This window comes from Thunnus maccoyii, chromosome 23 (assembly GCF_910596095.1).
Source record: "Thunnus maccoyii chromosome 23, fThuMac1.1, whole genome shotgun sequence".
NCBI classification, from domain to species: Eukaryota; Metazoa; Chordata; class Actinopteri; order Scombriformes; family Scombridae; genus Thunnus; species Thunnus maccoyii.
The window spans coordinates 9569803-9594487 of NC_056555.1; the positions used below are offsets into that span (position 1 = coordinate 9569803).

General features: G+C 41.2%; 2 protein-coding genes and 1 non-coding gene across 7 annotated transcripts; 1 reads left to right on the top strand and 2 right to left on the bottom strand.

Annotated features, from left to right (window-relative positions):
* Positions 1 to 1128: 1128 nt before the first annotated feature.
* Positions 1129 to 14376, bottom strand: brd1a (bromodomain containing 1a). 3 transcript variants are annotated; one of them, XM_042403167.1, is made up of 13 exons: positions 14288 to 14376; positions 11881 to 13300; positions 11331 to 11487; positions 10965 to 11096; positions 10707 to 10835; positions 9084 to 9396; positions 8638 to 8961; positions 6805 to 7389; positions 6248 to 6389; positions 5869 to 6002; positions 5005 to 5114; positions 4403 to 4557; positions 1129 to 2918 (listed from the first exon to the last, which is right to left on the bottom strand). In XM_042403167.1, exons 2-13 carry the CDS (start codon positions 13281 to 13283, stop codon positions 2735 to 2737), a joined length of 3768 nt encoding a protein of 1255 aa, XP_042259101.1. In that variant the 5' UTR covers positions 13284 to 13300; positions 14288 to 14376; the 3' UTR covers positions 1129 to 2734. The 3 variants fall into 3 exon arrangements, with proteins under 3 accessions (XP_042259101.1, XP_042259099.1, XP_042259100.1); XM_042403165.1 differs by having other exon boundaries at positions 11319 to 11487; XM_042403166.1 differs by lacking the exon at positions 14288 to 14376 and adding an exon at positions 13829 to 14248 and having other exon boundaries at positions 11319 to 11487.
* trnak-cuu lies at positions 9713 to 9785 on the bottom strand. The gene has a single exon. It is a non-coding gene; the product is annotated as a tRNA-Lys (tRNA).
* A 216-nt stretch (positions 14377 to 14592) lies between the features above and the next one.
* On the top strand, positions 14593 to 24631 carry zbed4 (zinc finger, BED-type containing 4). 3 transcript variants are annotated; one of them, XM_042403169.1, is made up of 2 exons: positions 14593 to 14678; positions 19821 to 24631. In XM_042403169.1, exon 2 carries the CDS (start codon positions 20014 to 20016, stop codon positions 23791 to 23793), a length of 3780 nt encoding a protein of 1259 aa, XP_042259103.1. In that variant the 5' UTR covers positions 14593 to 14678; positions 19821 to 20013; the 3' UTR covers positions 23794 to 24631. The 3 variants fall into 3 exon arrangements, with proteins under 3 accessions (XP_042259103.1, XP_042259102.1, XP_042259104.1); XM_042403168.1 differs by lacking the exon at positions 14593 to 14678 and adding an exon at positions 16742 to 16942; XM_042403170.1 differs by lacking the exon at positions 14593 to 14678 and adding an exon at positions 16990 to 17163.
* The last annotated feature ends 54 nt before the right edge of the window (positions 24632 to 24685 follow it).

The following is a 24685-nucleotide window of genomic DNA, read 5'->3' on the forward strand; positions in this document are numbered from 1 at the left end:
TGTGCTGCTACATATTAAACCAATGGTTCAACCTTTTTGGTTTGTGACCCCTTTTAAAACAAACAAAAAAAGCAATATGTCTTCTTGTCAGGTTACAGATGTTGCTGAGGTATTAGCTACCAAAGATTTCCTCTCTAAACTTCTCAATGCTTTAATTTAAATAATGTTCAAGAGATAACATTATCCAGTATTTCACCACAAAATAAAAAATAAATGTATACAAAATGATGCAGTAGAGTGCATTTTACTGATAATACATCTGTAAGTGGCCGTGTGAATGTCAGACTCTCAAACCTTTTATTTTTATGTTGTTGGATTGGTGTCCTTCACTTTAAAGGATCAGAGTATTTCTTTTACCAGCTAGCTACAGGTTTGTAAAATCAGTGATGAAATAGCTCCAGAAAAGCACTAAAAAATTTACCTTGCCAACTGGAGAAGGGAAACTGTATTGATTTAATACAGTTCCTTTTCCTACTCTATGAAATCGTACCTTGTTTGTTTACTTGTGACCATTTCTGTTGGGAGCTGATTTAGAAACTCAGAAAATCCTAGATAGGAGACTTTAAAACATTCAACTGGAAATCGTGTTTTTGTCTTTTTATATGTATATTTTGTAGTGTTTGTGCACCATGCCTGACCCTTAATAATCACATGTAAAGTGCACAGAAGCCTGGTGAGATCAGGTTTGATCCACAATATAGGCACATTCTGTCAGAGCCCATTAAAAAGTTGATCCTTCTCAGCAGCCCATATTAGCTTCCAACCTATAGAAAACAATTTTCCATTTCAGTGGACAATCAGCAGCTGAGTAGATGATCAAGGTGCAGCACCATATGCCCAGTGGTTGGTTGAATTTTTGTTTGCCCACTGCCAGTCATGAAGGAGCTGAAATCCTTCAAGTGACCTTCAGAGGATGAGTCCCTTGTGTTCCTAAATGGTCCAATTTTAAAGGGGCAGAAAAGGCAAGTTTTCTTGACTGGATGAAGCTAAAAAAAAAAAAATCCTGGCTCCTACCATTCCCTTAATATCCCCACATATTTCATTAGACTCCCCTGCCCAAAAAATGTCCATGTCTTTCAAACTATAACTGTTACCTGTGTGTCTGTAAAAAGGAGATGAATATGTGTTTATATCTTTTATTTTTTGCTTTACTACAAAAAAAACAGTCCCAGCAATATTTTGTATGACCTGATTAAAAAAACTACTACAGTTAAATACAAAATGAAATATACCAAAACTACCCAATGCTACCCAGAAAAAAATAGGCAATAGTATAAAATGAAATGTTTTGTAGTCTACATCTACAAAAAAAAAAGTTAGAAAAGGTTACTTAAAAAGAAGGCAAGTATCCACCACAAAATGTGTCACTTTACCACAATCAATTTGCACGTCGTTCCTTGAATATGAAGTAATCCAAATACTTTACAATAAGTTAACGCAGGCACATCTCCCTACGACTACAGCAAAAATCAATAACAGTCAAATGTATCACATAAAATACATTTTCACTTTTTTCCTCCTTTTTTGGCAACAATTTCACACATCACACAGAAAATCAATCAGCAAAAACTTCTGGGTAGCAACATTTTTGGTTTCTTGAGAACAATATACGTCCTGTGTCCACAACATCAGACTGCCTGTATGAGCTTCAGAGACTTACATACTGTATAACTGTGTATTCAAATCATATAAATATATAAGAACAAAAATATACTAAAACTATTTTTAATACAAAAAGGATTAATACCAAATGGAAGCTTACGATTATAAACTTCAATAACTTAAAAAAAAAAAGAAAAAAAAAAGGAATACTTTGATACTTTTCAGAAAACATGACATTTTAGCCCTAATCTCCTTAATACTAAGGCTTTTGCTGTTTTTTTTTCTCTTTTGATATACAGCACTGGCAAAATAGCACTCACACCTCAGTGCCAAGAATGCATCAAGTATAAATACTAAGAAAACTCCTGTACAGTACCCATTTATGTCAAAACTACAAAATAAGTTAGTGTCAGGCAACTGTACACATTATTTACAGTTTAAATACAAAGGAAGGTACTTGTAAATGGAGATGATTTGAAGTATGGAAATGTGACCTTGACATTAACAAAGACTTTGGCTACAGCTGATTCAACTGAATGTACAACTGAAAAGCCCTCAAGTAGGCAGGAAATGTACGTTTTTGTCCAATTTAGCTATTTTGCCAGCAACTGTAGCTGCTTTTTTTTTTTAACCTTTAAGAGAAATAGTGATCGGCTACCTGCCAAAATAACGGACAGAGTTGAAAATGTATCAGTGGCAGCCAAAATCTACGAGCATGTGATTGGTGTGAAGTTCTCATCTTATGTCTTGACACCAGAGACATGTCTGGTAAGGTTACCAATATGTAGGAAATCAATCACTAATGTTTCCACCTTGAAATGATGAATGATGGTGGTTGGAGTGAGGATGGAGGGACAAAGGAAGCAGTCTCTAAGCACAGTTACAAGCCTGGAGGTGGAGAAGTAAGATAGACACATTCATTTCAGCAGCAGCCGTATCCCATCGGCACATGGTAGGAGTGTGTACGAGTAGGAATGGATGAGGAGAGACACCACCTGTTACAGCAGGTGCCAAGTAAACATTTGAGTCTCCTGCAGAGACAGAGAGAGGGAGGGGAGAGGAAGGTATTTGGTACAGGAGAGGTACAAGTTTGTGTGTTTGTGTGTGAGGGAGAGAGAGTCAGGGAGTGTCTTCAGTCTACGTCGCTGAGGTCACTGACTGGCTCGTCCTGCACTATGCTCAGGTGGTTCATGGCACGGCTGAAGGCAATCTGGACAGCCTTGCGAATGCTGGATGTCCGTCCTTCCATCATTTTGATCTTGTCAATGGTCTTGTCCATCCCCAGGGGAACCATCTTGGATCTAGGAAGCCACTGCCTGAAGGGGGAGAACAGATTCAAAACATTACAATGTTTAAATACTTCCCAGGAATAATCATGTCTCTTTTCATGCAAAAACTGTGATTTCTCACCATAAATGAATTTTCATTTTAAACAGACCTACAGATAATTATCATAAACTGGTGTTTATTCTCATTTTTTGATGTTATTCTTTCATTTCAGGTGGAAAAAATAACTTCTGTGTCTCAACATATCCATCTTGCCGACAGATTTTGAACCTCTTTGTTTTTGCCAAACAGCTCAACTGCCAGCTGCCTTTTTTTGGATGAAAAGTAACTGCAAGAAACTGTTGCAGCTGAAAATATGATCCGTTAAGTTTTCATAATAAGAGCAATGTAAGATCTGACTTTAGTATTAAGCTACAGCAGTTGCTTGGAAATGTTAGAGGCTTAAAGTAGGGATGCAACTAACCAGGTAATCCACAACATAAGATGTTGAAAAAATTGTGAAAAAACAACCATTACAGGTTCTCAGAGCCAAAGGTGACATCTTCCAATTGCTTGTTTAGTCCACACCCCAAATTTACTTGATTTACAATGATATAAAAACAGAAAAAAGCAGCAAATGACTGAACTGACAATTGACTGACTGGAATCAGCAAATGTTTTGATTTTTTCCTTAAAAAAACGAATTTAACAATTATATGATTACTAAAATTTTCCAAGAACATAGAGGCGCTCACAGACACACAAGCACATGTATGCTTAAAATTACAGGTTTTCTGCAGGCAGTTTGTCAGGGGGAAAATTGTGGCGAGAACTCACAGTTAATGCCAAAATTCCAGTTTCTGCTATTCGACCATTATAGTAGCAAGAATAGTAATAAGTAACAATAATCCTACAATGCTACTATTGCCTCTGTGACTGCTTTAGGATGGGAAAACTCAGGAAAAATAGGGAAGATACATGACTGAATGTGTGCCATGACCAAAAACCAACCAAAGAGTTGAAAAACTAGATAAAATAAAAGATAGATAGAGGAGTAAGTTTTAATTTATGTAATAAACCAGTGGGTGGATAGGAAGGAAAAAAGAACTTTTTACTTTTTTTACCAACTGATAGGAGCTTAAACTAAAAATATAAAGCTTTATATTTCTTTTTACTCTTTATTTTAATTATTATTTAATTACCAATATTATGTATTGGTGTATTAAGTTGTATTTTCAACTTGACTGATATCCTTTTAGTACATTTTGTTAATTTCAGGGCTCCATAATGATCACTCCAAGATATGGACTGTGACACCGAGGCTACAGCACCATCTTCACTGTCAAAGAGACTGGAGACATTTTCCTGCTGATGGGAGGCGGAACTTTCAATTGCCTCTTGAGGCGAGAGCCATTTGTTGTCTCTTGAGAATTTATGCTATGCAGCTACAACAGAATAATGATCAGCTGACGGACAGCTTGACAGGTTTACCCTTGTCGACACCTGTGTCGGCTTAAATCATTCCCACACTCACCAGCTGCGCTTGTTGTCGAAGAAGAGGACGAGGTAGAGTTTCTCTTCGGCTTTGTACTGCATCTGTTCTCCGATGCGGAGCACGTCCATGGGGGGCATGGGGATGGACACCCCGTTGTGCTGGCAGCCCACACGCGGCATGTGGGGGTCGATGATCTACACACAGCGGGGGAGGCGAGAGAGTTTTACACACACACAAACACACACATACAAGCTTGTGAATGCAAACGCATGGTAAACGTCTACACATGGAATCATTTGAGCATATAGTTAATGTAAATATATACACATACGCTACAGCATGTAGCTTGTGGCGATAGGATTCTTTTCCTCATTTGTCCTTTCATGCTAAGGTCAAATTACTCTTAACAGCTAAAGGCTGCCACCTAGAGGAAACACATTAAAAATGCTACTAAATCCATCTCTTCTCTCTCTTCACTCCTAAAAGAACAGCTGTAATAAAACTATTGCTTCCCCCTGTGAGATAAGACCATCGCATTTATGTTCCAATGTGTCTCTATGTGAAGAGATGTCAACAACACTTGAGAATAAAAAGACCTTAGTCAGTGATTGTCATGCGTTGTCTCCCCCACAAACACTCACCAAGGCAGGGTAGGAAGGGTATCCGCTACATTTGGCCCAAACTAGCTTTAGGGGTTCCAATGCAACTGTTGCAGCACTAGTGGGCATCCAAATATTGCTGTTGCCAACCTCTATGGAAGTGGGAACGACATCAAACAAGTTACGTGTGGGTTTAAAGTCATTCTCTCTCTCTCTCACTCACACACACACACACACACACACACACACACACACACACACACACAGAGCGACACATTTGCAAGGCCATGCTGCACAGTAAGTGCATGAGCATAAAGCGAATCAGGGTGGGAAATTAAATTTGCCCTTCAAGAGCTGCAGTGAACGACAGATATTACAATTTACCGGCTGCTTTTACCTGTTTAACCAGCCAAATGTGAATTTTAGACAGGGGAAAAATGTCCAGATGCTGACTGGTTATATGCCATGTGTGACAGGCAGAGTTACAAAGACTCGCCGGTCACAGCCAAAAGTCACAAGAACTTGGCTGGTAGTTGCTGTTAATTTCCAACCCTGCTTTTTATGTGTATGAATACCAAGTGTCTGCACATTCTATCAAGTGAAACTTTTTAAGACCGTATTGATGTTGAGGCTAGATTTAAATATGCCTTCAATTCTCCTGTTAAAACAGGGAAGGTTACAGGGTTTAATTGTAAAGATTTTAACATTGACAGAACCTGCAGACATCCAGGAATATACACCATTTATTGTACTACAAGGCTACAATAAATTAATTCACAGATGTATATGTTGACTTTGTTTTTAATAACTGAATGTCCAGTGAGGTTAACCATTATCTTACATTTAGTCTGTAGCCAAAATATTCTCAAACAAGCAAAATGCAAAGATGCAAAGAACTCGACTAACCGGCGGCGATTCGTGCAGCTTTTGCAAAATTCCCATTTTCGATGCAGGCGATTAATTCGCTCTTATCGTCCACAGTGTTTCTCCGGACCAACGCGGGTTTGCCTTTCCCGCATTTTGGAAGACTGAGAATGGTGCTGGAAACAGAACAGGAATCAACTTTGTGAGTGAAACATCTGGTGCCATGATGACTCAAACACAGAAAAGATATATTGCCCTGACAGACAAACTAACTGACACCCTATCATACCCTAATTCTAGCAAGGTAGTGTTTTATTATTCACTGTTGCTGTTCAGCTGCTGCTTCGGTGACGAAATGTCAAACAATTTAAAAATAAATGTCACAAGACACGAGAAATGTATCTTTGATCTAGTGGATTACCTGGTGCCTCCTGGCAGACTGCTACATGAGGAGATGGAGGACTCGGAGGCGCAGCGTCTCCGTGGCTCCACAGGTCTATTGGCTCTACTGGGCGTTTCAAGCTCCTTCTCCTCTTCTTCTTCAAGGAAACCGCTTGATAGGCCTGAGAGGAGAGACGGGCAAAAAATTCAAACTCCAGTCAGTAAATTTGGATCCAAAAGTCGCTTCTTAGCCGCTCCTGTCAAAATGTATCTGCAACAACTACAGGCTGTCCAATCAACCTTTAATCTAATTTAAGCAAACGGATGTATAAGAGTAAACAAGTGTGCAATTTGGGATTTGAGTGCACTGACTTGTAGGCAGCTAATTGCAATATTTACACTGCCAATTTCTTGGGTTGGCAGTGGAGCTAAATGCTGTTTTACTAATTTAATCAGGCACTTAAAGAAATGCCGTTCAAATTCTCACATATGGTGACTCAAAGAAACGTTTACCTGTGCAGACAAGTTTTAAAAATGTCCTGTCGTGTTGTTTTAAAACCCTGTTTTTCAGTGTGTTTTTCTCTCCATACTTCCTACCAGTGTCAAGTCTTTTAACAGGGGACTCGCCCTCCTCTTCATGTTCTCCATCTCCTCCCTCTTCCTCGCTATCTCTACCACCGCTGTGCTTCCTCTTCTTGCCGTGAAGTAGGGTCTCCAGCCTGGGTATGACCACTGACAGGAAGGATTTGGAGCCCAGCTGTGCGCCGTCTTCATCTTCCTCCTCCCCCTCTCCCTTTTCTCTGTCAGCTCTGTCAACATCCTCTTCTCCGCTCTTCGGGGGCTTGTGCGGACTGGCGGCCTTCGATTTGCGGAAGAGCACGGCAGTCCGCCGGTTGACGGTGCCCGTGGGCTCGGCGAGAGTGGACGTGGCCACCACGCTCACGTCTCTGTCTAGCAAAGAATTCTGGAGGCTGTCGTGAGAGTGGCCGTTGAGGCGTGGAGTGGAGGACAGCAGGTCTGGTATTTCCCTATCGAACTTGACGCCCTTGCTGTGAGTCTTGTCTTCGCAGTCTGGGGCAGCATCGATTGGTTTGAGAGTAGGGGGCTCGGGGTCTGTGTCTGAGTGGATGAGAGGAGGAATGGAGTCTGAAGGCTCCAATTTAGGAGGAAGAGACTTGTCTCCTGGAGGGTAGGAGAAGAAAAAAAAAAAAGCATTCATAAACCATTCACAGTTGGAATTTTCACTGTACAGCCAACATTCATCATTTAAACTGTGACCACTAAGTGCTACACACATTATTCACTTCATGGTGCACAGGCTGTTTTTTACAGTTTTTGATTATTATGCGCTACAATTGTTTTTTCCTTGGTTTTTTGGGTGCAATGCATCAGCTTTTATTATTTATATTGATGTATTTTTCCTTTGGTCTTGTGCCTGCAGAAGTGCTGACACTACAACTGATCATGTGGCTTTTAGGTTTATCATATGACTGAAACCAGGCTCTATTTAGCATAACACCGAGGCACTTTAATAAATAAAAAAATGAGAGCAAATGACTTTTTCCTTTCTTTTTTCCACATGCTCATTACAATGCGATCTTCACCAGACTTAATGTGACTCTGCACGCTGCAAGTTTGAACTTGAAAAAAAGCTACCGCAGTGACACAGCGTGATCCGTTGTGTTATGACTGTTTAAAAACGTTAGCTGTGATTCTAATAGTGGCAGACACTCAGTTGTGAACACAAAGTGTGCACCTTTGGTCTGTTCAGGGATTAGTTCCAGGAGAGAACACAAGAATGTTGTGAGGATGTACCAATAACCTGTTTTCTCTGTCGCTAAAGCTCAAACGTCACCTCAACGTGTTATCCTAAAGGTGTGGCTATCTGGTTCTGTGATTTGAGATAAAGAGTTCACGTAAGGTTTTGTGTGTTGGTATCGGTAAGCTTCTTGAGCAATTTTCAGTTTGAACAAAACCTGCAATGAATTTTATGACCTACAGAATGTTTGTTGGACCTTAAAAGACATTAAACATTATATCAGCACTGATAATGTTTTTATAGTATAGGTTTTTATCAGTTAATGATATAATAAAGAGGCATTTGGCTCTCCTATTTCTACTATGGGGGGATAAGAGTTAGTTAATGTTTAGAGGTGTAGACTGTACAAGCAACATGGCAAAATTTGAAGTATAATTATTATGTGTTGTGGTACTAAAAGCACCTAAAAGGAGACTATACATCAATGTTTCAGACATTGGGGAGGGGGAACAGCATGTGACTTTTTAGCTCTGTGAGGCTATGTTTTGCGTTGGGGTTTGGGGGTTAATCTCTGACCTCTGACCCGCGTTCCAGGATACCGAGGACATGTGACGAGCGCAGAAAAACAGAAAATCGACTTCCTTATAAAGCTGAAACGGATCCATACATACCCTCGTCGTCTGGGAAATGTCCATTAGTCTTCAGTTTCTCCTCTTTAGGTTTACGCGACTCTGGCTGGTAGGGAACTGATGAAGATGATGCAGATGTGGAGGGGGTTGTGGAGGAAGAGCGGTGGTGGTGGTGGGAGGGTAGGACTCTCTTTAGGCTCATTTCGTTGCGCACGTCGTTGATGGTCTTTTTGAGCAGCTTGATGCGTTTGCTGCGGGAGGGGCTGGACTTCATGGCATAGGTCAGATCGAACTTCTCCAGTAGCTGCTGCAGCTGCTTGTCCAGGGTCAGGTGCTCCCGATGGGCTGGTACTAGTAGGTGATCCACTAAAGAAAGAATCAAAGCAATCAAGCAAAATATTAAAAGTTGCTTTTGTTCAACACATTTTATGGATATTCATCTTTCACAAATGCATCACAGAGAAATGTATCTTTGTTTCTGCCCTTACCGTCCTCCCAAGAAAAGGATGGTGGTGTTTTGATTTCAGGAGCTTCTGTCAGATGCATGCCGCTTTCCGTGTCAAAGCCGATCCTCTCCACATCACGCCGCGCCTTCCTAAGCAGCGCACCGCCCTGGTCTCGGAGGCGAACGGCAGCCCGGTAGAAATATGTGTCCTTTGAGTTATATTTCATGCAGTTGTCGACAATGAGGTTGAAGTCAGCCTCAAACTGCTCAAAGCTGCAGTAGCGCTGGGCATCGATGCGCTGCCGCATGGTGGAGAAATCCATCGGGTGCTTGATGTGGTCGAGGTAGTCGGGCACCTAAAGGAGACGGCGGATATAACGAGTTATTTTCAAACTAATTAAAAAATAAAAATATATCAATGTATTTTGCATTATCACCAGACATTTTTCACCAGATTTGAATATTGTACATGCAGCATCTAATGTCATTAATGTCAGCAAGTGCTAGACAATATTATCCTTTCCATGTAAAACAGCATCTAAAAACACTATATTTGAGATTGATGCAAAGTTCCTTAACTTAAGAGTCTCACTGTCAACAAAAATACATGCACAGCTAACTCAAAACATGACGAATCTACTAGTATTGAATTGAAACCAGACTCAAAAACTGCGCCCAACGTGGGGCTCGAACCCACGACCCTGAGATTAAGAGTCTCATGCTCTACCGACTGAGCTAGCCGGGCTTCTGATAAGAAGCACCCTTCAATTTTTTACAGACATCACCATCTGCCAGTGGACCTTACTCTCGAGTTACATGTGCAGTTTAGCAGGAAGTCACATTGCTCAACACTGACTACTAAGGGAGGGGTGGGCGGGGGTTGATTTATAACCCGAGCCACCGCGATCTGAACGTGTGCCACGGAGTGAGTGGATGTCTGTTGGTTGCAGTCTCTGTGGTGTGTTCCGAGTACAACTTTTAACAGAGGTGGGGCGATGTGAGGGAAAGCTTAGCCTGTGGTTATTCTCTTTGTGTGTGTGTGTGTTAGTTGTTTGAAGTCTGTTTGGTGTATCAGGGCCAAGGTTAAATCAATGATCATTTAACAAGGGCACACTGTGTTTTTCCCTGGATTCCCATGTACACTTTGCTTTGCTAAAGGCACAAAAAGAGTTAAATAAAAAATAACTGCATGGGTTTAAGTCAACTGTAAGGTTTTTAAACTCTAGATTATGTTGTATGCTTTTTCAAAATTTCTGAAGCAATCATCAGCCAATCGTAACACAGAAGAACTGGTAAAACAGGCTGTGTTGTGGTTAGTGGGTTTTCATCCAGACAATAGCACAATGGCAAAATGCAAAACGCTGTGTTGCTACAGGGTACAGGTAAACATGATTAAATATAAACCAGCAAGTCCAGTTTGAAACTTTATCAAACAGCAAGTCACTGTATGGCAGTTTCAATCATTGTTCTCATTTAAAGCTGGGTTGAACACCTCTTGAAACACAGAGATATACGCATACACACACCCACACATAAAAATGTCCCTTACGAAGTGAAATTGTTGTGTAAAAAAAGAAAAGATAGATTGCAACATATTCTTGCATAGGTGAACAGTATGGGTGAATATGTGGAATCCAGAAGTTTTCAAGAATCTAGTGAAGTTCACCTCGCTGACATCAACCGGCTGGGCGAAGATCCTGGCCTGGTCTTTAGCCAGGAGCTGGTCCAAGAGGGCCCTGAGCAAAATACTGAAGGGAGTCAGCTGCATCTCTAGAAGACTCTCCTGGAACTTAATCTGCCACACGGTGCAAAAGAAAAACCATCATCAGACCAGATAGTTTCATTCATTTTGCAGATCTGGCCATTGTCTTGAATAATTTCTCCCACCTCTAGTAAAATATTCAGAACTCGAACATCCACCTACCTCTTCCCTCTTCAGCTTCTCCCTCTTGCGGATTAGCTCCAGCAGCAGCCGGGCTCTCTCCAGGTCGTGCCGGAGCCGGTGCCATTCCTTCAACTGGTCCTTTAATGCTCTGCTCTCCTCTTCATTCTGCTTCTGCAGACGAGAGAATTGAAACAGAAATGAATACATGGACGGATAGAGTGGGATAGATCATATATAACAGCAGCGGCATGCAGGGCAAAACAATAAAAATGTGAAATACTTTATGAAATGTGTGAAAATGAGACATTATGACACATATTTCATGTGCTACAAGCTACTGGTTCAATAGTAGAAAGCAAAAAGAAGACTCAATGTCTTCTGTGATTGACTGACTGATGAACAAACCGGTTGTGCATTCTTCTGAGACTGCAGGCTTGTCTGGAGGCGTCTGATCAAGGGAAGCCCGTTTCTGGATTGCCTTTTAAGAGTCCAGTAATTTAGGACCAGCTCCACAAACGCTTTCTTCTTCTGGATTGACACCTGGTTCAGAATATTTTGTAACCTGGGGGAGCCAGAAAGACGGGTATTAGAAAAGATACTGCCAGATAACTGGCAAGAGTCACTACTTGAGCAGTTAAGTAAGTCAAGAAAACAGACAACGGGAACATACTGGTTTCCTGTGGTTGTGGTTTACAGAGTAATAATAAAACTCAACAGCCACACACAGAGTTTAACCGCCATCTGACGGTAATTCACAGAAGCAGTTCGCTGAGGCTTTAATTTGTGAGGACAAACATTAACCAGTGTCACATGTTCAAATCCTGCAACGGCCACATGTCCTCACACACTCATCAAGCATAAATGTAAACGTAACTGAAAAAGCCACCCATTCTTAAAAATACAGATAAGTAATATATTTTACACCATCCATCTTTAATATAGCTCATAACTATACCTGTGAGCAGGAAAAGTAGGCACAGTAACAGGAGTTGCATCTTCAATTTCAACTTCAGGCTCAGGCTTCTTACTCTTACTCTTCTTCTTCTGTTTTCCTTTTGACTGTCCTTTACCAACTCCTCTCCCCTTGTCCACTTTCTTACATAGTCCATTTTTGGGTTTCGCATCATCATAGATTGTAAGTGGCCTCCTTACGCAGCCATTAGGTGTGTGAGCTCCACAGTAGGCTGTCTTTTTCACAGAGAAGGTGGGCTCTCCCGTATCTGTTATCTCTTTGATCGGCTCCATCTTCATGAAGAGGCCAGCCTTTTGGGCACAGCTGACGTGGAATGCGGTGTAACAGTTGGCTTTGTGGCACTGAATGCAAGCCCCGACGCCTTTCTCTTTACACAAGTAGCAGGTGAGCTTCCAGCGGGCTGGGGGAATGTGGCTGACGCCATCGATGGGTTCGATGAAGGTGGTGTTGGAGAAGCCGACCTCGGGGACCCAGAGGGCGCATACAACGTGGCCCCAGCGGTCATCTTCCGTCTTTTTTACTGCTCCACCCTTGCTGGGACAAAGGATGCAGTCAGCAGGTTGGGTGGGTGACTGGAGGCAATGTCTGCAGAGCCACTGGCCCTCAGGAATGTAGGGCACGCCGTAACATTCCTGGTGTACAGCCACGTTGCACATATCACAAAATAGAATAGCGTTGCTGTTGTGACACTCGCCATCCATACAGATACAGCAGACAGCATCGTCGTCAATGGGTGCTTGCTTTTCACTGCTTTTATCCAGGCTCTCTAGGTACAACTCTTTCTCAAAGCGGTCGACCAGAAACTCAAAAACGTTATGAGAGATCTGACTGACCCCTTCACTTCGCCGTTTTTCATTGACCAAATCAAGCCAGGCGTAATCTTCCTCATCCATGTCGTACTCCGTTTCCTCGTCCAGCTCTTCCTCAGTCTTCTCCTGATATTTATAAAAGGCAGCTGGACGCTTAGGAACTGCTGGAAGGTTATATTCCACAGTACGAAATTTAGCGTCTGGAAGAGTCGGACCAGCATTACCACCGGCATGATGTCCACCTCCCTCTCCATGACCAGTGATGCCCAATGCAGCGTTTCTCTTCTCCTGGTTGTTTTTTAGTCTGACTGACCTCAAGAGGACCTGCTGCTGCGGTTTATCAGCATTCTCCTTATTGCTGGTGCACTCCATCATCTCCTGCACCATGGGGTTATCATCTGAGATCACCTCCAGCTTGTCATATATGCTGAGCCGATGGACACGTCCATCGATATCAAGCTCCACCATACGCTGCGCCTGGGCATAAGTCAGGATCTGCTTGTTGGGGGAAGGCTTGATGGGAGACGGCGGCCTCTGCGGCACCGCAACCCGGTGGTGCCGAGCTTTCTTCTTCATCTTGAAGCTCCGTGTTGCTGTGGAGACAGAGAAAGGATGGAAACAGTCTGAGGTCTGCATGTATTTCACTGGGGTCAAGTAAATTATACCAAGAGCAGAGGACCTCCAATCCAATTTATTGAGATGGCTGTCACATAAGGGCTAGGTAAAACAACAACCAGGATAAATTACTGATACAGTGTTCTATGATGTAACACGCTTATTTATGATCGACACAGACTCTCACTATCCACAATTCAAACCATTCAAACAGTAATATAACATGACAAAACCCAAACTGTGTCCAAAAGGTAAGTTTCCATCAACATCATGAAATAAGGTTATCAAAATATAATGTTCCCTGCAAGTAAGATAACAAATAAAGTCTTTGTGTAAAAACAGATATTTGTGCATGTGATACATTTATTGTAACTGATTGCTATGATGATGTCCCTGTTGTACACTGATACATAAGCTCTTCAAATTTAAACATTTGGTCCAAAACACAGTTAAAAATAAGTTTAACATTGTGTGACTTGAATGCATTGTACTAACTTAAAACTTACTAGCTGACTCAGAAAGCAAAAGAAAGGTGCAGCTTTTATTGGTGTCACTGCCTCCGATTAGAGTGACTGTTTATGTTGTGAGATGTAATGTTGCCACAAGCCAGCTGTACGTTAGTTTTATCAATGAGAGGCATTTAAACGCGGTGGGAGGCGGCCACACAGGGCACAGTCAAAATGACTGCGCAGGACTTAGCACTTGACCATTTGGTGCAGAGATGCAATTGCCTTTTCACTAACAACTCACTAAGTGGCCAAGTTGCTAACAATAACATTAGCTAGCTAGCTAACTAGCAAGAGGAGCTAGCCACCCCCCTAAACGGAGCAAATGGCGTCAAACAAAACAAGAGATCTTTAAAAACGCTTGCGCCGCTTTGTAAACGTACAATCACCAAATGCACCGAATGCCTCATTGCAGTCACATATAAAGCAAATAAATTCAAATAAACCCAAAGTACATACCTGGGATTCACGAACAGCTTTGCTAGTTGAAGAAGACGATAGCTAGCCAGCAGCCTTACAAAGCAATGGCGACACGGCCTGCTAAGTGGCTCTATTTCCTTACACAATGTTCTCATCCAACGGGCGATACTGGGGTGTTTTCAGCTACTAATAAAAAGAGAAAGATGGCTGCTTGGTGCCTATTAGGTTTCGATGGTAGGCTCTACAGTGAACACAGTTATTTGCTTTGTGGACCATTCATAGGCTAGAGTCTCACGCTAGCCACAGTCGACCAGGAGCAAACAGCAGCAGCAGTACGGACGGCTCATCCCCCAACACAACAATGCGTTTCACCAGACAACTCCCACCCGTACGCACTACTCTACGTGTGACGCTGGAGGTCATGTTGTTGGTGAGTCGTAGATTTCACACAAAAGCCCATCTGTCTGTCACACAATCAATGCATTTGCCTTTTTGTCGATCCTTACAAGGCTGCACACGCACAAAGCTCCAAACAAAGCGCGAATCAGGGCAGCAGCACTATCTGGGTCAGCTGAGACACATATAGCTCGGTGAACAGGGGTGATCATTAATAAATGAATGAGTTTTTCAAATTGCTATGTCTATCTGTCATGCGCTGGGTTATTTGATTCAGCATTTCTCCTCTAGCCACAGTCGGAGGACAGTCAGGATACAAGCAAGAACAACAACAAACCAGCTGCGATGCCCCACCCTGGTGACCAGTTCGCCCAGTAGTTATCCTTGAGGTTTAATGCAGTAACATATTGTACATATTTTATATTCGCTTTTTAAATCCTAGAATGACCGTGAATGCAACATATTTCGTAGTAAAGCTGTATTTTCGATGTGTTAATATGGAAACCAGAACCACCACAGTTATGTAGCTACTGTTGAAAACTGGCCTTTTGAATTATTATTATCATGTATTACTACAGTGAAAAGTTACTTGTAATAAGCGGACTCAGTACTGTCATTTTAATCAATTAGTCGTGCAAAACTGATTTGAAATAGCAATTAAGTATAGTGTCGTATGACATATTCCCTAAATGTATTGTCCCCTTCGCCAGCCACACTGAGAGAAAATAGGCTTTTATCTGACATCACGAGAATAAAGTCGTAATTCTACAAGAAAAAAAGTCATATTACAAGAATAAAGTTGTAATTCTACGAGAAAAAGTCATTACCAGAATAAAATCGTAATTCTAAAAAAAAAAATCATAATATTACAAGAATTAAGTTGTAATTCTACAAGAAAAGTCATAATATTACCAAATAATGTTATAGTCTATGAGAAAAAAGTCATGATAATAAGTCGTAATTCTGCAAGAAAAAAGTCATTACGAGAATAAAGATGTAATTCCAAGAGAAAAGTCATAGTCAAGTCATAATATTACAAGAATAAAGTCGTAATTCCACGAGAAAAAAAGTCATTATGAGAATAAAGTTGTAATTCTATGAGGAAAAAGTCATTACGAGAATAAAGTTGTAATTCTATTTCTATTCTATTTCAAATTCCTGATACTCATAATAATGTGGTGCTGGTGTGCCAAAAGATTAAATATTTGGTTATTTGTGAAACCTATTTCTACCAAAGTATAATTTCACAAGATGCTCCACATTCCTTATTTTAACGCAGGTGGTAGAATGCTCCTCTGACATTTCCCCCTTGAATGGGATATTACATTTTTCTCATAATAACAGTTTATGCTCATAAAATTATGATTTTTTTGTCACAAAACTTTATTCTTTGGTCGTAATATTACAGGAACAAAATCGTAACATTATGACTATGCTTGTAATATGACTTTTTCTCTAGTAGAATTACAACTTTATTCTCAAAATTTCAGAATGTTTTTCTCTGTGGCCCTAATGTAATAACAATACTCATTTTTTTCAACTCTTTATTGTTTCAATCATCACATACAACATGTGACATTAGATCAAAAACAGAAACATTAATGAAATACGGATAACATAACAGATATGACTCCACTCTCAATAGAGTAGTACAGTGGTTCTCAAACTATTTAATGTCAAGGACCCCTAAACTGACACAAATTAGCACAAAGATTTTGAAGATCTAATAAGATTTTTGCTTTTAGTTGTTTTATTACAGGAAGTGTATGAAACCCATGACCAAAATATTCTTACATTCCGTCTTTGTGTTACTTATGGATGGAATTGTAGTGAAAATAAATAATTCCCCTTTTTGTTGGGGACCCCCTGGAACTCCCTCAAGGACCCCTGTGGGTCCCCAGACCCCACTTTGGGAACTATTAGGATAGTTCATCCAACATAGTAACATGACATTGGGTAACTATAATAATAATAAAGATACATTTATATAAAAACATTAATAAAATAATTAAAAAAAATACAATAATATAAAATAATAGCTTAACATAAAATGTAGGCAATAAAATTTAATTTCTTTAAATAATACTCCGTCCTAGTGAAGACCCTGCGCCCAGTGTGACGTCATTAAAACATGTTCCTTCCGTCCGACGCTGTGTGGAGCTGCTTCGGCCGAACGTGAAGTGCTAGCAAACCAGCAGACAAAAGCAACAAAGTGAACCCCCCTCCGGATCAATCAAATGTGTCATATTTAACTGTTTAGGAGCCGAAAACCTAGTGATCACTTCGCCCTACTACACAGTAAGTACACTGAGCGGATGCACTCGTCTGTATTGGTTTTAATGCGGCCAGGACGTCGTGGTGAGTGCTGGGCTGACTCGGATCCCGGGTGGTTCGTGTGTTGCCACGGCTGGGTTCTGCCTCGCCAGGTTAGCTAGTATGTCCTGTGTGTGTGGCCTAGCTGGCAGCTAACCAGCTAGCAGTCGTGGTGTGGTCCGAAATTTACCTAAGGCCTCTCACAGGTCATTATAATGTTGACAAGATAGTTGTATAAGTTACGATGCTTTGAATATTTGCTCCACAAAGCCATGTGATAGACGTGTTATACCTGAGTGTTTGTTTTTGTGTGTATATTAGTTAGCCTTTGCGGCTAACCCAGTTAGCCACCGTGGTGTTTACTGATGATGTAGCGCAACTGCCACTAACGTTTTATTATAATGTTAAATATTTATTAGTCTGGGGGTCGCACACGTTTCAGGATCTGTGGTAGCCGTTGTTGTATTCGGGTAAGCTGAAAGCCGGTTTGTAGATGTCATTTTTTTAAGTCGTGTGTTGAGTGAAGATGAAAGCTAGTCAGCGTTGTGGCTATTTTCTGCTGTCCTCTCTCATCTTCCTGACTAGCACTTGAGCCAAACCCGGAAAAACTGGCTGTCACTTCTCACATAGGAAATAGCGTACTTGGTTTTTTCTTGTCTTTTTTGGTCTTTTCTTTTTCTTGTTTAATTTTTAAAGCCTACTTAAGTAAGGGTATCAATTAATAATACATACGGTTACAAATGGCCATATTGACTACATTCATAAAGTTCGATTAAAGTCAATGATTGATTTTTTTTAGTCTATGTAGAGAGTCCCACAAGTTGGCTGGTTTGCATGTCAGTGGTTCTTGTGTACTTATGCTAATGTGTTGTAACCGATGTGTTATGCATGTAGCCTACATGTACTGTTTCTTTTGTTAATGTTTGTTTTTCTTCTACCGGTTGTTTACTCATGTATTGTGAAGTTATTTGAATATTGTAGCGAGAGAGTGTTATCTCAACATTTTCACACGCTTATTTTATGCTGAATATACAGCACGCAGTACTTTATGTCGATACTATTGGCCCATATTGGTCATAGCAAAACAATATTTACTTTAGATTACATTATAAGGAAAATCACAGTACAAAGATTCAGTGCAAAAGCTGTGCAGTCTAATACAACAACTTAAAAATAAATTCTTGCTTAATGAATTTTACATATATACATAATTACACATATGTATGTGCACACAATTTGCTTTCCAGAGAGGTGTTGATTAAACTTGATGGTGCTGTTTCACTGTATTGCATTATACTGAGAGATGTTTGTAATATTCTGTCCACCCCATTTATATCAGTCAAAAACTGAACATTATAACCTTAATTTATTGCAGTTTTGTGTTGTGTTAGATTGATTAATGCCTTACACATGCATAAGACAGGATCATTCATTTGTGTGGTGCTGATAATGCATTCATAGCTGGTAAGATCCTGATGTTGCCTAATAGCAAAAATGGTAGACTAGCTGTGTCAAAAATTGTAAGGAACTGTGTCTCTCTGTATATCTCTATGTATCTTTTTTTTTTTTTTTTTTTAACCAAACACCAGCTATCCCCCAGCTGATTTCAGTGATTAGTTCCCCCAAGATTTGTTAATCAGTAATATCAACCACTGAAGTGTTCAGATCTTGTAAACACGTCCAAAGATTCAATCTAGTATATCAACGATTTAAGCAGCTTGGATGCAGAGTTGTAGCCTATTGTCAGTCTTTCATAGATCCACTGTGTCATGAAGCAGTTATACATAATCAAATGACGTTACTAATATTTCCTTAGAAAGCTCAGTGAGAAAGAATATTTAATCCGTGGGTGTGAGTAATACTGAAAGCTGAATGAATTGAGCAACAGTTCTGTGGAAGAATCTTGGAGAGGCGTATCTGCCCTTGATGGATGATTACCATTTACCAGACGGTTGCATGCATATGTAAGCTGTGTCGTAATTCAGGGAATGGATCCTACAAAGGCCCATTAAGTGTTTCCTCTAGAGGACCTGAACATCGGGCTGAATCCACACCTGTAGATAAGACATCAGCCTCATAGATACCAAAACTAACACTGTGTTCAGATCATTTCCATGTTTATTACCAGTTGTTTAAAAAGTGGTTAACACCAGTGGTAAATTGTGGGACAGTTTTTGTGAAATGTGGTTTTACAGCAGAAGTTGCGACATACCATTGCTGCGACCAAACCTTGTTTTAAAGGTCAGGTCATTCAGTTTTAAATTTATTGCGGGATACCTGTTAGGCATGGGACAATATGAAAATTACATGTCATGATTATCCTGGCCAAAATAATTGTGATTAACAATACTATTCCAATAATCATCAAAATATGCTTAAAACTCTTAAAATGGCACTAAAACATACTAGAATCACTTTACCTTACATTTTGCTAAGAAACAAATGTTTTTATTGCATCACATTTTTTTTTAGCAACACTGTGTGTCTGTTCTTTCTTACAGAATAATTCATGTATTTTTCTTAAGTCAGGCTCTATTTTTCACTTCTCTACCATGATTTTAAATTGTACAGACAACAATGTCATCAGTTGCATATTTAATTTTTGTTTATATTTAATATATCCCTGACTTAAGAAATACAGGCATTATCCTTTAACAAAATAAAGTCCAACTGGCATTGTGGCATTGAGTCAAACTGTACTTTTTTTCAAGTCACTTGTGAGGATATTCATGATGAACTTAAAGTCATATGTCATCCCATGACAAATACCTGAATAACCTGTTGTTTTGTAATCTTGTTTCATTTTTAGAATACACTTTGATCTATTTTTATTTCTCTTCCTTCTATCTCTCCTTCTCTCTAGGTTGTGTGCGGAGAGGTGAAAATATTTCAATCATAAATGGAGAGGGACAAGCAGGCACCTTGTGTCCTGGACAGCCACACACGCATAACAACACCTGCTTGAGAGCTGCAGTATCGATGACTACAGCTGAAAAAATTGATTACATTTGACAACGCAGACCTGACTATTCTACAGAAACTCTTGGGCTGCTGCCATGGACGGGGAGGAAGAGGTCTCTCACATGAGTGAGGAAATGGTCAGTGAACCTAATGGCTCCATAGAAAACAAGAAAAGAGAGGCAAAAGGGACCTGCCTGAAAATTGAGGGCCAGGATGGCTATGTCTTCAAATCCTACAGCATTAACCCTCATGACTCTGCGGATGCAAAGTCGTCTGCTTCTTCCTCAATAACACTGGATAAAGACTCTCCCCATTCTATCGATTTATCTTCTCAGGGTGACAAACAGTTGGAGTCAGACATAGAAAAAGAGACTGATCCAGCTTCTCCTGCTCTTTCAAACAAATGCCTAAACACTGATACTGAGGAAAATACAGAGAATAAAAAATATGAAAATGGTAATGACGCAAGTCAACATATCAAAGAGGAGAGTGGGGATGCAAATGGCATGGAGGAGGAAACCCAGGATGATGAAAGGCTAGCATTTAGTAGCTCAATTGGCCCTTTTGTAACTAAAGAAGGTGATGAGTACAGTAATTTACTAAGTGGATACACAAGCACCCTTTATGATGTTGCCATGGACGCTGTCACCCAGAGCCTTTTGTCATCTATGAGGAGTCACACCAATCCGAGGAAAAAATCTCCTGCATGGAATCATTTCTGCATATCACCACGAGACAGTACCAAAGCAATCTGTTTATACTGCATGAAAGAGTTCAGCCGGGGTAAGAATGAGAAAGACCTCAGTACAAGTTGTTTAATGAGGCATGTACGAAGGGCTCACCCCACTGTGCTCTTACAGGACGGAGCAGATACATCCACAAACAATCTGACTAGCGCTCTTGCCTCATCTTTGATACCTCCTTCCCCAAACTCACCAAAAAACGGAGACTTGACAAATAGCATTAATACTTCTGCCTCAAAGAACACTTCACCGTCCACCTCCTCAGCTGATCCAGACCTGTCATCCAAAGAAGTGTTACCCAAAGTTGAACCAAAACTCGAACCGTATGCCAACACTGACACTGTTTGCAACATGCTCACATCCTCACATTCCAATGAAAACAACCTTGAAGACATGTCAGACGGAGGACCTGAGCGCCTTCCCGGCACCCCAAAAAGTGCTAGTTCCCGTCGGAGATCAGCTGTATGGAAACACTTCTACCTTTCACCTGCTGACAATTCCAAAGCAGTATGTATCCATTGCATGAATGAATTCAGTAGGGGGAAAAATGGAAAAGATCTTGGGACAAGCTGTCTTATTCGTCACATGTGGAGGGCCCACAAAGAGGTTGTCATTGAGGAAAACGGACAGGGCAATCACATTCCCCCACCCTACACAAACCCGCCCTCACTATTGTCTCGCACACAACTACAGGACCCACTGGAAGTAAAAAAAGAATCACCCCTTCTTCCATCCTCACCAGAAACCATATCGGATGAATTGCCCCAAAGCATGGAGGAGAGCATGGATATAAAGGAGGAATCTGAAGAGGTGATGCCTCTCTCAGGGCAGGAGACCTCACTCAGTCTCTCCTTTGGAGCTCAAGGGGAGGATACACCCTTAACTTCCTCACCATGTGATCGCTCTGAGGGTCCCAGCCTCAATCAGGATCATTCAGTTTTCCAGCAAAACAAGAAGATCATGAAACGGGTGAAATCTGAGGTGTGGCACCATTTCATAGTGTCACCAGTTGACCAGTTAAAAGCACTGTGCCGTTACTGTCCATGCGTCATCAGTCGGGGGAAACGGGGCGACTTCGGTACAAGCTGTCTGATGAGGCACCTCATGAGACGCCACCCAGACGTCCTCAAAAACCAAAAAAGCACAGATGACAAGGAATCCTCCCCTCATCCCTACACCAACCTCACCACAACGGACGCAGTTTCAACCAAAGAAACTGAAAGCCCTGCCAGTGAGAAAAAGCCACAAACCCTGCCTGTTTTCAGTAAAAAGACGTCAAAACTGTGGAACCATTTCTCCATTTCACCTGCTGACCCCACAAAGGTGGTTTGTTTGCACTGTAGCCGCACAATTAGCAGAGGCAAAAAGACTACAAACCTTGGCACAAGCTGCCTCTTCAGGCACATGCAGAGGTTTCATGGACATGTTCTTGAAAATAACAATACTATCTCAGGTGATGTGCCGTCTGCAGAAGTTCATGTCAAACAGGAGCTCATGGATACCTCCGTTTATGAAACAGAACAGACCCGTGAGAGGTTTGATGAACACCACCCGGTTGCCAAAAAAATCACCAAACTTATCGCAGAAATGCTCGCACTGGATCTTCAGCCATCAGCTATGGTGGAGAATGCTGGACTGAACAGACTACTAGAGTACCTCCAGCCTCAGTATTCTCTACCACCTTCTTCTTATTTTACCAGCACTGCCATACCAGATATGTACGAAAGGGTAAAGGATGTTGTGCTGACACACCTAAAAGAGGCTGAAGGTGGTGTTGTCCACTTCACGACTAGTATTTGGGTCAGTAGCCAGACAAGGGAATACCTGACCCTTACTGCCCACTGGGCAACGTACGAGTCAAGTGTCAGACCCCAGGGTCAGGATTTTCACTGCTCCGCTCTCCTAAGTGTCTCACAAATAGACTGTGATCACGATATGCATGACATCCCAAAGCAGCTTGAGTATCTGTGGGATTCTTGGATCACCTCATCAGGGCTGAAAAGGGGGTTCACTGTAACTGATAACAACACCATCAGAAACACCTTGGAGGACCATGGCCATGTCACCATGCAGTGTTTTGGACACACTATAGACCTCATTGTTAGCGAAGCCATAAAGAGCCAGAGAATGGTTCAGAACCTTCTGAGTATTGCAAGAAAGATCTGTGAACGTGTGCACCGCTCGGCAAAGGCCAAGGAGAAGCTGGCTGAGCTCCAGAGGGTCCACCAGCTGCCAGAGAACCAACTGATCCAGGATGTTCCTTCCAAATGGAGGACCTCCTTTTTCATGCTGGAGCGGCTGGTAGAGCAGAAGAAAGCCATCGACGAGATGTCGATCGAGTGCAATTTCAGGGAAATGATCAGCTGCGATCAGTGGGAGGTGATGCTGTCAGTCTGCAATGCACTGAAACCTTTCGAAGTCGCCTGCAGGGAGATGAACAACCGCACTGCCACTCTGGGACAAGTGATACCACTCATTCACATCCTCAATAGAAAGATAGACCTGCTGTTTGATGAGACTGTGGGCATAGACAACATGCTCAAGTCTCTGAAAGAAGCCATGGTGAGCAGAATGTCCGCAACTCTGCATGACCCCCAATACACCTGGGCCACCATGCTGGACCCACGATACAAGACTTCATTGTTCACAGAGGAAGAAGCTGAGCGATGTAAACAAGACCTAATCCAGGAGTTGGACTTGTCCTCTTCTACCTCAGTTGCAGTTAAATCTCCGCTGCCCAACGGCTGCAACGAGGCCCCTCTGTCATCCAACACCTCCCACTCAAACAAGGACAACCTCTGGTCCCTGATGGCTGACATCAGACAAAAGATAAAACATGAGGAAAAGCCAAAGTCCTCAGAGCTGGCAGTGCTGGAGTACCTTGAGGAAGACATACTTGATCAAAGCTGTGACCCCCTCGACTATTGGAACCTGAAAAAGTTCCTGTGGCCCGATCTTGCCAAAGTAGCTGCCCGTTATGTGGGCTGCCCTCCCAGCATCGTCCCAGCAGAGACACTGTTCAGCACAGCTAGCGTCAACTGTGCCCTAAATCAGCCCAGGCCTTTACTGGAGAACATGGAGGGTCTGCTGTTCCTCAAGGTCAACCTCCCTTTGATTTATTTTCAGTACTGATTTAAAATGAAGCATTAACTTGAAAACCCTTTATCAAGGACCAAGAGACATAGCTGTGAAATGGGGTTTTTCTGTTGGGAAAATGTAAAATATCAATTTATACACTGATCGATTCTCAATGCAAAGGCCAGATTTGGAGGTTTTATTGTATTCTGTGTACTACTGTTAAAACACTTTCGAGCTGTTGTGATGAAAAGTCTCAGTCAGAAGTGTATCAGGGAGGGAGGGTTTTTCTAGCTGTAGGGGTTGGTGATGTGTGTTTGCTTGTAAATCGATGTTTTTTTTGTTTTCCGTGTCTACTCTCTCCTTGTGCCTTATCCAAAACTACTTCAGGTCAAAATGCTGTAAATATTTTGTTAAATTTGCGCAGATCACGTCAGGATGCTTTTGATTATTATGGATTAAAGATAGATGCAGAGTTGTTTTCTGAATGAAAACATGGCCCAAAAATAAATGCTGTGACTGAAAGATGTTTTAAGTTAATGTTATTTAATTTTCATTGTGAAATTGTGGCTCATGGTACTGTCATTTAGAAATAGACCTTTTTTTCTCTTTTTTTTTTTTACTTGCTGAAATGTTTTTAATAAGATCATGTATAATATTGCTGTATTTTCAGAATAAGCCGTTTGTTTGGATTATACAATTTTGTCTCTTAAGCACAATTTAAGTTTATGTCCAGGGGATTAAATTATGGGTTTATTATTGAGTAAACCAATGTACTGTACATTTTTATATTAAATGACTTCTGAACCTAATTTGATAAATGTTTTAGCATTGAGACTGGAACCATGCAAACTTTGTGGTCATTTGTAAATAAAGGTTTTCCTTATGCAACATTTCAGATGATTTTTTTTTTGGCTATCAAATGTATTTTGTAGACTCGGAAGCATTG

What these genes read in the sequence shown, in the direction of transcription:
- brd1a (XM_042403165.1), bottom strand. Translation starts at nt 13,283, where the DNA reads ATGAAGAAGAAAGCTCGGCACCACCGGGTTGCGGTGCCGCAGAGGCCG. An exon ending in AGTCTGCCAGGAGGCACCAG is followed by an intron (nt 6,003 to 6,247) that starts GTAATCCACTAG and finishes TTCTGTTTCCAG; the next exon opens with CACCATTCTCAGTCTTCCAA. An exon ending in TTCGACAACAAGCGCAGCTG is followed by an intron (nt 2,919 to 4,402) that starts GTGAGTGTGGGA and finishes CTCCCCCTTCAG; the next exon opens with GCAGTGGCTTCCTAGATCCA.
- zbed4 (XM_042403169.1), top strand. Translation starts at nt 20,014, where the DNA reads ATGGACGGGGAGGAAGAGGTCTCTCACATGAGTGAGGAAATGGTCAGT.